The 11716-nt window shown below is 56.4% G+C and overlaps 1 protein-coding gene across 1 annotated transcript; it reads right to left on the bottom strand.

The window, feature by feature from the left end:
- Window positions 1-1036: 1036 nt before the first annotated feature.
- Window positions 1037-3982, bottom strand: ZBTB12 (zinc finger and BTB domain containing 12). Its single transcript, XM_059702384.1, has 2 exons — window positions 3727-3982; window positions 1037-3235 (listed from the first exon to the last, which is right to left on the bottom strand). The coding sequence occupies exon 2, from the start codon at window positions 3212-3214 to the stop codon at window positions 1835-1837; it is 1380 nt and encodes a 459-aa protein (XP_059558367.1). The 5' UTR covers window positions 3215-3235; window positions 3727-3982; the 3' UTR covers window positions 1037-1834.
- Between the last annotated feature and the right edge of the window lie 7734 nt (window positions 3983-11716).

The raw sequence follows: 11716 nt of genomic DNA, 5'->3' as shown, positions 1-11716 counted from the left end.
GGGCTTCGCTGAAGCACGAGGGGGCGAGCAGGCGGGCGCCTTTGCCTTCCGTTCCCCTGAGCTCCAGGGGCCCTTCGAAGTCCGTCGCTTGTTTCCTGAGCCTTCGCAGCCCGGCTGGCCCACCGCCGCCTCTGTAACTTTCTAAATACACTTTGTGGTTTGGAAAGAAGGGGGCCTGGGGACGCACAGGACGGCCGGCTCTCGCAGGCTGCTTCACGTCCCCTTGGCGGGGAGGTGTCCTTCCGTTTATATCAGACATGTCACCCCAACACACGCACTAGGAATCCCGATAGCCCCCCAGGGCCCCGGAGTCACTGCTGTCGGGTGAAAGGAACCTTTTTGCCAGACACTTCACAAGCGCAGCCAGGCGCTCCGGGGCCGCAGCCCGGCAGAGTGGAAGCGTGGCTATGAGGCCAAGACGGACAACCTCGATCGAACTATTCGGGTGCGGCCCCTTTAGGAACTCATCTGGTCAAAGTTGGGAAACTGATTTCACAGACAGTACTTGACACAGACAGGTGGTTGGGATATAGGCCAATTCGAGGCTTTCTGGGAACTGTAGTTGATTTTGGTTAGGAACTATTCCAGTAGGGCTTTCTGGGAATTGTAGTTTCCCCAGACCTACACTCCCACGCCTAGTGATTTTTAGCTTTCCCCGAGGACACCGACCCTTCCCCCAGACCAAAAATGCCCCGACATGGGCTCCTGCTTGCGGTTTTGGTGGGCACAGTGATCACACCTGTAGCCCATCCCTGGCCTCGATACCAAACTCCTGGGGAGCCGGTCACGGGTTATCATGGGACACTTGTGCTTGAGGTACCTGGCAGGTGTGGAGGTTCAACTGGAAGGGCCCCGGCCGGAGAGCCCACTGGCGACACCCCCTTCCCTGTTGGGCCTGCCTCAGGCACGGGACCTGCGTGAGTTGTGACCTCTGGGTATTGAGCAAACAGGAGGCTGCTTAGGGTGGACGGTCATTTACAAGCAGTTGCCAGACAGAGTATAAAGAAAAAAAAAAAGGATTTTTTTTTTTTATTTTGTGGAAAACAAAAGCAAAAAAAAACACAAAAAAAAAACACCTAAAACCCCAAACTCCAGGAAAAAATCCTAAAAAATACGTGTTTTTAAAAAATACTGTATAAGTCTCTACTCCTCTCCCTCCCCCTAAACAGCTCTTCTGTGTCCTTTCATCTAAGTGCCCTCTCCCCACCCCCTTATTCCCGTTTTTGCTATTGTACCCCACTTCCCGATACTATCCAGGATGCTCATCCCTATGTTCTCTTACCTGCCACCTTGTTCTTCCTAGAATTTTGGTGAGCCTTGTACCCACAGTCCCATTCCCCAGCATGCAAGACCTGTCCCCTTTCCTTTTCTGGGGTTCAATAATCCTTCCCCCTACCAGTCCCTCTCCCAAGAATCTAGTCTAAGCAGGAGCATGTAAGGAACCCCTGCCAAATACCCTCCCAGTTCCCACCCACCCACCCCACCTCAAGAAACGTCAGACCTCTCCCTGGGCAGGCGTGGCCAGGAAAAACAGTCTCCAGTCCCTTTGCCGCCTCATTCCGGAGGACCCTTTCCCTCCACAGACGCATGCACCTCGGAGAGGAGTCAGTCTCTCTGGGCCCCCTCCTCCCTTGGCCTTCTCAAAGAAGAACCCTCTCCCTCGCCACCCTTTTCTTCGGAAGAGGCAGCTCTTCTGTCCAGGAATCTTGGGCCCCTCGCTCAGGACATGTGTCTGCTCAGGCTCCCCGCCATACCTGTGTGTCCCCGACCCCCCCTTCTCCTGGGCCAGGGGATCCCTTCCCACCCAGCCCACCGACCCAGAGCCGGGCCCGCGCTAGCGGATGAGGACATTGATCTCCGCCACGCTGGCCTCCAGCACGTTCTCGGCCGTCGTCTTGCCGTGCTGCTCCTTGAGGTGCCGCCTAATGGCAGGCTTGTGCGCAAAGCGCACGTCGCAGTAGGAGCAGCGATAGGGCCTGGCTCCCGAGTGCAGGTTGAGGTGGTCGTGCAGCGTGGACTTCTGCGTGAAGCACTTGCCGCAGATGCCACAGGAGTGCGACTTGACGCCGCGGTGCACGTTCATGTGGCGGTTGAGGTTGCTGCTGTGGTTGAACTGCTTGCCGCAGCGCGGGCACATGAAGATGAAGTGCTGCGCCCGCATGTGGAAGACCAGCTTCTCCACGCCCTGGAACACCTCCGGGCACTTGGTGCACTTGATGTTCTTCAGGGAGCTGCCACTGGAGAAGCCCCCGGGCAGGGGCCCCCGGCTGCCCCCCGACCCAAGGCTGCCCCCCGCCCCCCGGGCAGCCATGGCCACTGCTGCTGCCTCCACCAGGCCAGAGGTGGCCCCGACGCTGGCCCGGCCTCCAGGGATCAACAGCAGGCCCTCCCCTTCCGCATCCTCGGACAGGCTGTAGCAAGCTTTCACCACGCCCTGCGGTGGGGCCACAGCGCTGGGGGGCACGCTGCTCTGGGCCAGCTCCCCCAGGTGGCTGCCCACCGAGCCTCCGATGCCCAGACCTCCTCCCAGGCCGCCGGGAGGTTTGAGGCGGTGTGCCACCTCCAGGGCAGACTCCACCTTGACGATGCAGATGTCAGACACATCCTCATCCTCATCCTCATCCTCTTCCTCAGCCTTCAGCTCCAGGTCCTCATCCAGCGGAAACTCTAGCTTCACAGGCCGAAGGAGGGGAGGGGGAAGCGGGGGTGGAGGTGGGGGCTTGGGGGCTGGCTTTGGGGTCCTGGCAGGAGGGAGGAGGGATTTGGTGGCACTGACACTGCTCACAAGGCTGGCATCGCTGACCCCATCCTCTTTGAGGCCTATTTTGGGCTCGATAAACTGACTGAGGGCGTTCCGGCATTTCTCCACCACGTGCTCCATCTGCAGGTAGGAGGCGGCCGTCAGGTAGTTGACGATGTCCCTGACAGCGAATTCCAGGGCGCCCGTGTAGCAGGAGAGCAGCAGGTCCGCCACTATGCGTGCGCTGTGCATGAGTGAGACCTGCAGCTCAGAGCTGGGGTTCAGCAGGAACTGGTCCCGCAGGAAAGGGGAGCAGGCAGCCAGGATGACCTTGTGGCCTCGGAACTTGAGGCTGTCGGCCACAATGGTCACGTCGCAGAACCGCTCCTCTGCGCGGAGCTGGTTCATGTTCCGCAGTGTAGCAGCCTCGTGGCCCGGCAGCTGGAAGCGCAGGACTTCCACCCCAGAGGCCATTGTGGCGGGGGGTGGGCAACCCTGGTTGGGAAGGAAACCGGTCAGAGACAAAGGTCTCTGGCTCTCCTCAGGCAAGGCTCCAGGCCCCTCGTCCCCCTCTTGCCCGGCCCCCCAGATCACATCTCCCAGTCTTCAGTCCTCAGTTTCCCCAGCCCCGGGGTGGGGGTGGGGGCGCTGTCCCTGCCCGGAGAGGGAGGCGTGGCTCCCGGGGGCGGGGCAGCCGCGTCCATACCCCCAGCCCTACCGCCCGCGAGGATGGGGCGAGCCCGTGTGCCCACGGAAACAGGAGTAGAGGCCTGAGGCTCTGGGCTCCGGGGTGCCCGGGTTGCAGGATCTTCTCACCCCGCCCCCTTTACTCGCTGCCTCCTTCCTCCGCCCTCACTTTGCACGTTTGCACGCGCCTTTCACGTCCTCCCCCCCACCGCCTGCACGCACGGTGCACGCCCCCCCCACCCTCCGAGCTCCGTGGCACGCCCCGCCAGCCCCAGACCCTGAGTGCACGCGCCTCTCACCTGGCCCTGGTCCGCGTGCTGTTTTTTTGCCCCCCTACTTCCCCCACCCCCCCGGGGCCGCCGGCGCCCCCACACTTGGGCCGGGCCCGGGCAGCGCGCAGGCGCGGGGGTGCACGGGGCGCGCGCGCGGGGCTGGCTCCGCGTGGGCGTCGGGAGGGAGGGGCGGGGGCGGCTCGTGCCGAGTGTTCCAGGCTCCGCGCGCGGCGGCCGCGGCAAGCACTCTGGGAGGAGGAAGAGGGGAGGGAATTAAAGGAGCAGGAGTTCCCCCCTCCTGACCCCCCTTTCAGCACCAGCCCCCCCACACGGTTAAAGGGCCGGAGAGCCTGGCCTCCCCTTTGGCCGGTATTATTTGTCCGCCAGAGCGGAAATACGTTCCATCCCCCTCGTCCCCGCTCCCCCCTCCTCGGTGCCTCCGGGCGCGAAGGCCGGTCTGCGCGTGCGTGCCCAGTGCCGCCGCGGCCGGCGCCGCCCCGCCCCGCCGCTCCCGCCGCCCGCCCCGCGCCCTCCAGCGCGCGTCCCCGCCGCCGCGCCCCGGCCCGGGGCTGGTCTCCCCGCGGGCGGCGCAGCCACCTGCTGCCAGGGCGGCACCGCTCGGGCCCAGCAGTGCCCAGCGGCGAGTTGCAGCCGCGGCCCCCGGCCGCCCCTCTGAGCGCTGGCCCCCGTGGCCACGCGGTCATCCCCTGCTGATGGGTGGGCACCCTTCCAGATTTCCCCAGCGCGTCCGAAGCTGGTACCCACCCAGCCCTGCAGGCCAGACGACCCAGTGCCCTCAGCGTTCCTCCATCTCATTGTAAAACCCATCCTCCTCCCTCCTCTCCATTTAAAAAAATGTATTTTTATTGATTTCAGAAAGGCAGGGAGAGGGAGAGAGAAACACCAACGATGAGAGAGAATCATTGATCTGCTGCCTCCCGCTCGCCCTCCACTGGGGACCGCGCTGGCAGCCAGGCATGTGCCCTGACCAGGAACCTTCCCCGGGACCCTTGGGTCCGCAGGCCAACGCTCTATGCACTGAGCCAAACGGGCTAGGGCTCCCCATTCTTATAACTGAGCCCAGGCAATGGCCTCCAGCCTTCCACTTGAACTGGGGATGACCTCCCCATCCATTGCACCCTGCTACACAAGGAGCCCTAGAATGTCCACTGCTAAGTATGGGGTTACTTATGTTAGTAAGATTCTGCGATCTTTAATCTTCCCAATTGCAGCCGTACACCTCACCGCCCTAAGTAAACGCCCCTGAACTCCACCTGCGCCTTCCCCGTCTCCTCTCCGTCACTCCCAAACCAGGCATCCCATCCACAGCTTTTATCCACACCTTGAAGAATGGCCTCCCCAGCTCCCACACCCACACTTCCCCACCCATCCAAGTCCAGGTGAGGAAGCCCCGTTTCCTGCCAATTGGATTTTTTTAAAAAATATATTTTATTGATTTTTTACAGAGAGGAAGGGAGAGAGACAGAGAGTTAGAAACATAGATGAGAAAGAAACATCGATCAGCTGCCTCCTGCACATCTACTGGGGATATGCCCGCAACCCAGGTACATGCCCTTGGCCGGAATCGAACCCGGGACCCTTCAGTCTGCAGGCCGACGCTCTATCCACTGAGCCAAACCGGTTTTGGCCTGCCAATTGGATTTACTGCATATTCCAGGATACTATAGCATTTTCCTCACACATCAATTAAAAATATTTTTTATTGCCCTGGCCAGTTTGGCTCAGTGTCTAGAGCCTGGGCCTGTGGACTGAAGAGTCCCAGGTTCAATTCCGGTCAAGGGCATGTACCTTGGTTGTGGGCACATCCCCAGTAGGGGGTGTGCAGGAGGCAGCTGATGGATGTTTCTCTCTCATGGATGTGTCTCTCTATCCCTCTCCCTTCCTCTCTGTAAAAAATCAATAAAATATATTTTAAAAAATATATTTTTTATTGATTTCAGAGAGGAAGAGAGAAGGAGACAGAGAAAGAGAAACATCAATGATGGGAGAAAAATCACTGATCAGTTGCCTCCTGCACGCCCCCTACTGGAGATGGAGCTGGCAACCCAGGCATGTGTACTAACTGGGAATCTACCTGTGGATGCTCAACCACTGAGCCACACCAGCCAGGCCTCACATATCAATTTTGATGAAACTGCTTGATCTATAATGCGTTCACAATCTGGTCTCCCTGCCCTAACCGGTTTGGCTCAGTGGATAGAGCGTCGGCCTGCGGACTGAAAGGTCCCGGGTTCAATTCCGGTCAAGGGCATGTACCTTGGTTGCAGGCACATCCCCAGCGGAACAAGTGTCCCAGTTTCTAACTCTCTATCCCTCTCCCTTCCTCTCTGTAAAAAATCAATAAAATATATTTAAAAAAAAATCTGGTCTCCCCAAGTAAACATCCTGATTGCCAGAATTATGTCATAGGTTATGTTTTGCAAATAAAAGTCACGCAATAAATGATTGACTGTTGAAGTCATTCCTCTTCAGCTCAGCCAGCATCCACCCACAAAAAGTGTGTTCCTCACTTAAACTGAACTCCTGAACTCAAGGGGTGCAGAGTGTTTAGCTGGTGCCTTGGTTCTGTGCCTTTCCCTTTTAAATGCTCTGACTTGTATGCCTCCACCCAGCTCTCTCTCTTCTAAGAAGCCCTCTGTAGAAACCTCTGTCGCCAGGCAGTGCGGGCTGGAGGAAGAGCTTTGGCTTTTGTGTGAAAGCACACAGGCGCCACGCCACATTTGACTGCTTGCTCAAAGGGGGTCCTTGGAAGTGACTCACTTTTCAGAATCTTTATCTTTGAACTGGAGACCCCGGTTCCTTACAGGGCTAGTGTGAGGTTGCCGTGAGCCCGGCACACGGTGAGGTGCCGAATCAGTGATAGGTCCCTTCTCATTGCCTAACTGGGAGACTACAAATTTTTCAAAAGAACTTTAACTAAAAATTATGTTTTCCTATTTCATCCCTTCTGTTCCTCACTGCCAACCTTCTCAAAAGACTAGTTCAGCCCTGGCCGGTGCGGCTCAGGGGGTTGGGCGTCATCCCATGCACCAAAAGGTTGCTGGTTGGATTCCTGGCCAGAGTGCATGCCTGGGTTGTGGGCTCCATCCCCAGGAGGGGGTGTGCAGGAAGCAGCTGATTGATGTTTCATTCATATCAATGTTTCTCTCTCTCTCTCTCTCCTCTCCCCTTCTCTCCCTACTAAAAAATCAATTTAAAATCTTTAAAAAAAAAAAGAATAGTTCACAGTCCAGTGAGAGCAGCAATATGAAAACCTGCCAAGGTAAGAATTTAAGTTTGTAAGGTTTTGTATCCTGTCCCTTCTGGCTACTTCCTTTCCTGGGAGTGTGAAGGGGTCAGGCAGCCCAATCTCAGCTTAGAGCGTAAGCCAGGCGATGCTCGGGGGCAGGTGGGGTTGACTCGTCAAGTGCGCAGCCCACCTCGTCACAGTTTTATATGGAAACAGTAGTGCAGAAGGCGGTCTTTTCCGGCACAGGCGTGGGGAGATGTGGCTTTCCCGTGGAGGGGTATCCAGTTCCTGGTCCTTGGTCCCCAACTTCTGCCAGTGTGAGATGAGGGCCCCTCTGGCCCTGGCTGACAGTGCTGAATACCCTAGTGTAGCGTCAAATCCAGATAGATTCAGGATTCCTAGTGGGCTTGAGAAATAAAATCTGACCAGGGATGTAAGGAATGAGTAGGAGACAGAAGGTCTAGGTCAGCTGTGGGCAAACTACGGCCCGCGGGCCGGATCCGGCCCGTTTGAAATGAATAAAACTAAAAAAAAAAGAAAAAAAAAAGACCATACCCTTTTATGTAATGATGTTTACTTTGAATTTATATTAGTTCACACAAACACTCCATCCGTGCTTTTGTTCCGGCCCTCCGGTCCAGTTTAAGAACCCATTGTGGCCCTCGAGTCAAAAAGTTTGCCCACCCCTGGTCTAGGTTCTAGTCCAGGTTTGAAGTCCGGGGGGCCCCAGAGGTTTCCATATTCTCTTCAGTGAAATGGAGGGTGGTCTTTCCCAGCCTGGTGGGCCTATAAAAGCTCATTCTGAAGGGATGTGTGTATTGTTATGTGTATCGGGGAGAAGTGGTCAAGGGTAGCGGGCTTGAGGCTCAGAGCACCACTCCGGGTTACTGAGGGCAGCATGGCCTAGGATGTCCCAAGCAGGCGGGAAGCTGGCGTTCCTCTGCGCAGGCCAGGGGCTTGGCGGGGCGTGTGTGTGTGTGTGTGTGTGTGTGTGTGTGTGTGTGTGTGTGTTGGGGGGGAGTTACCTCTGCACTGTGCGCCCAGACGGGAGGACCTGTGTCCCCGAGCACCCAGTGAGGATGGAGCCGAGAGGTCAGCATGAGCTTTTAAATTTCGAGGCTAGAAAACTTTCCTGTGTCACAGCAAAACCTCCCCGCCTCCCCCTTCTCCTTTGACCCGCACTCAGCTCTGCCTCCGGAGGGGCCCTGGTGGGACCTGCAGCGTGTTCGGCGGTGGGTGCTGATGGGCTCACAGCCCAGAGAAACCGCCTGAAAACAAAGGCCCACACCACTCCCAACCATCAGCAGACCTCCTCTCCGCAAGGCCACCCGTCTCTGGCCACGGACTCGCTCCCCGATCATCCCTCCATGCGACGCTCCTTCCTCCTAAGGCGTTCTCCCGGCTCGGCCTCTGGACATACTCCCCCTCCTCCCCACGCCTTGTCCTCACACTCTCCCCACCCTGCTCAGCCGAGGCCTGGAGATGCTCCTGGCTCCTTGTCAGTCCCAGGAACAGGGCTCTTCAGACTAAATGCCCGTCCCAGCCATCCGGGGAGTCCTGCTCTGCTGTCCCTGCCTCTCCTTGTGGCCATGAACAACTGGCCCCAGGCCTGGGAACTTGGGAACCTGCATTCTCGGCTCAGGCCTGCAGATGACCTAATCCACACCCCAATTTTCCTTTCTGCCAGGCTCCCTCCCCCCTCCCCTTTCTCCCTCCCTCCCTCCCTCCCTCCCTCCCTCCCTCCCTCCCCTGTCCAGCCAGTATACCAGTCAGGATGCGGTACATCAGCTGCTCTGGGTGCTGCCTTGGGCACCTGGAAGAGCCACACTTCCTTCCAACCTTGCCCACTGTCCTGAGTTCCCTCCCCCACTCCCAACCCTGCTCAGCTGACAGCCTGTTTCTTGCCCGAGGCTCTGTGAGTGCCCTCTCTCACACCTCAACACACCTTCCTTTGCTCATCCTGTTTCCCTTGCCTTAATTTCAGAGCCTGCCTTTTGACACTCCACTCCTAACCTTGCTTCAGCCCCCGCCTTCCTGAGTCCCTGTACTAGAACCTAGACACATCTTTGCTATGTTAAAAAAGACACACTGCCCTGGCCAGTGTGGCTCAGTGGATAGAGCGTCTTCCTGTGGACTGAAGGGTCCCGGATTCAATTCCAGTCAAGGACACATGCCCCGGGGTTGCGGGCTTGATCCTCGGTGGGGGCCATGAAGGAGGCAGCCGATCAATATTCTCTCATCATTGAGGTTTCTAGCTATCTCTTCCTCCTGAGATCAATAAAAATATATTTTAAAAAAAACCCCAAAACCATCTTCAACCCGGTCCTTCTCCGGCTGCTGCCACAGCTTACTCCCCCTTCGCGGCACAGCCAGTGTTGCGAGTGTCGGTCCGTTTTCACTGTCTCTACGTGCACTCTCCCTCCTAACAATATTTGTTGTGAATTTATGATACACTCAGCAGAGGTTGAAGTGAGTGAATGACGAATGAAACAGGACACGGGGGCCCCCACCGCAGCTTAAGGAAGAAGTGCCCAGGACCGGAGACAGTCCTGCTGCACGCCGGCCGCACCCTTCTCCGCTCAGAGGCCTCTCCACGCCGGCCGCACCCTTCTCCGCTCAGAGGCCTCTCCGGACACCTGCCTCCCCGTGGCTCCACTGTCTCTGCATCGCGTAGGTCAAGCCTGTCAAACTCAGGGCCCTGGGGCCGCATGCGGCCCACAGAGAGAATTTTTGGGGCCCAGCCAGTATAGGGTAAGTAAGAAACGTTTTAATAAAACTTTTGTAACTTAATTTTTACAATATCCTGTTACACATAATTATTAATAACGAACTACACCGTTCGCTAACGACTGATGACTATAATCGTGCTGCATCCATTTCCCTTACGCGCCTTACGCGCAGGCGCACCACTTCTCTCCACTAACACCAGCAGCGAGTATTTTAGCAGCCGATGGCCACGTCATTAGTCTTGGACTGACTTGTTTGGTGCGTGCAACAGGAAATATTTTGCTTTCAGAGAACAAGAAAAATAGGTTTATTTGCGTTGCGCTTATTAATTTGTGCAGTTATTCAGTGTCTGGTAAGTTAATGTTCAAGAAAAAATATTAATTTTTATTAAAATGTTGTTATTTCATCCCTTTGTATTCAGCATGTCTCTATTGAAAGAAACCTACGTTTCTATGAAAATGGAAACTTTTGTTTTTTGCGGCCACACACACTTAAACCTTGTTTGTTTGGCTTGTGCTAGCCTTTGAGTCTGACATGCGAGCTGTAGGTGTCCCTAAACGGCGTAGCGCTGAGCTTTGCCTGTTCCATCTCCACGTTGTTTCTTGGGCTGGCTTTCAAACTCAACATTATGCGTTCGTTAACTTGAATCATTAAATTCACTCATTTATTTTCTGTTTGCTTGCTCACACACAACTTATTTATCTATTTACTTTTATATGTTTTTATTTTTAGAGAGAGAGGAAGGAAGAGGGATAGAGAGATAGAAACGTCGATGAGAGAGAGACATCATTTATCGGCTGCCTCCTGCACGCCCCCACTGGGGATGGAGCCTGAAACCTAGGCCTGTGTGCTGACCAGGAACCTAACCAGTGACTTCTTGGTTCCTGGGTCATCGCTCAACCATGGAGCCACACCAGCCGGCCCCCCACCATTTATGAGTCGTTGCCCTGTTGATGGACATTTGTTCTGTTTAACAGGTGGCCATCACCAGTGCTGCTGGAGCTCCCCTTTCTCTTCTCTGGGTACCACGTGTAAGCTCCCCCAGGCAGCATCGCCACATGTGCGTCCCTGCAGCATGAGGACTGCCTGGGGGCGGTGCGCCTGGATAGATGGCAGGGAACGGCTCTCAGATCTGACACTTTCGTATGATGTGTGTGTGTGTGGGGGGGGGGGGCTGGTGGGCCTGAGGGCCCCTGAGAAGGAGCAGGTGCCCTTCCTCCTCTGTTACCTGACCCTCCCTGACCGAAGACACAGGCCCATGGGGAGTCCAGGGGGGTCGGAATCCCAGGAAAACAAAGGACCGCACAGTTCCAAAACCTGTGTTGGTTCTGAGAAAGTGAGTGACCTAGTGACATCTTCCCTCAAGGCAGGTGCTTTCCCTCCCCCTCCCTTCCCCCTCCCTCCCTCCCCTCTTTCCTCCCTCCCTCCCTCCCTCCCCCCCCTCCCTTGGTGTAAATAAATCATTTATTCAAGGCCACACAGCTAATACAAACAGGTCTCTAGCTTGAACCGAGTTCAGTGCTCTTTTTCATTAAATTGTACTTCCAGATTCTTCTATCTGATGAAACCAAAATGTGAGGTTTGAGTCCGAGTTCATTGTCTCCAGAAATCGAAGAACGAAGTTGTGGACGGTTAGCGGAGCCAAGTTCGCTGCGAGCAGCCAGTCCTGGGAAAGGGCAGCCGGCCGCAGGAGCAGCCAGGGTCCAGCGCTTCCTTCCTTAAATCCGCGGGTAGAGCCGCACGTGGGTGCAGGGCGTGCTCCCCGTCCCGACCCAGGAACCCTGTGCGCTGGTGAGGGAGTCGGGTGCTTTCTCTCTCTTTCCCTCAACAAAGCGGAAGGAGGAGTCTCTGGGCAGCGGCTGGTTTGCTTACTATGCACCTTTGTGTTACTGAGTGAGGCTGTCCGACCAGAAAATGACCCACTGGAAGTGGGAAGTTCAGTGGCATTTCGTACATCCACGATGTTGTGCAACCACCACCTGGCGCCGCAGCACCTCGCCTCCCCCAGGGAAGCCCTGTCCACCAGGAGCTGCTCCCCTC

This window comes from Myotis daubentonii, chromosome 6, assembly GCF_963259705.1.
Source record: "Myotis daubentonii chromosome 6, mMyoDau2.1, whole genome shotgun sequence".
NCBI classification, from domain to species: domain Eukaryota; kingdom Metazoa; phylum Chordata; class Mammalia; order Chiroptera; family Vespertilionidae; genus Myotis; species Myotis daubentonii.
Note: the sequence above shows the minus strand (reverse complement) of the source record. Positions and strands in the feature narration are given on the sequence as shown.

Bases quoted from the DNA above. Each gene is read 5' to 3' on its own strand.
- ZBTB12 (XM_059702384.1), bottom strand. From the start codon at position 3,214: ATGGCCTCTGGGGTGGAAGTCCTGCGCTTCCAGCTGCCGGGCCACGAG.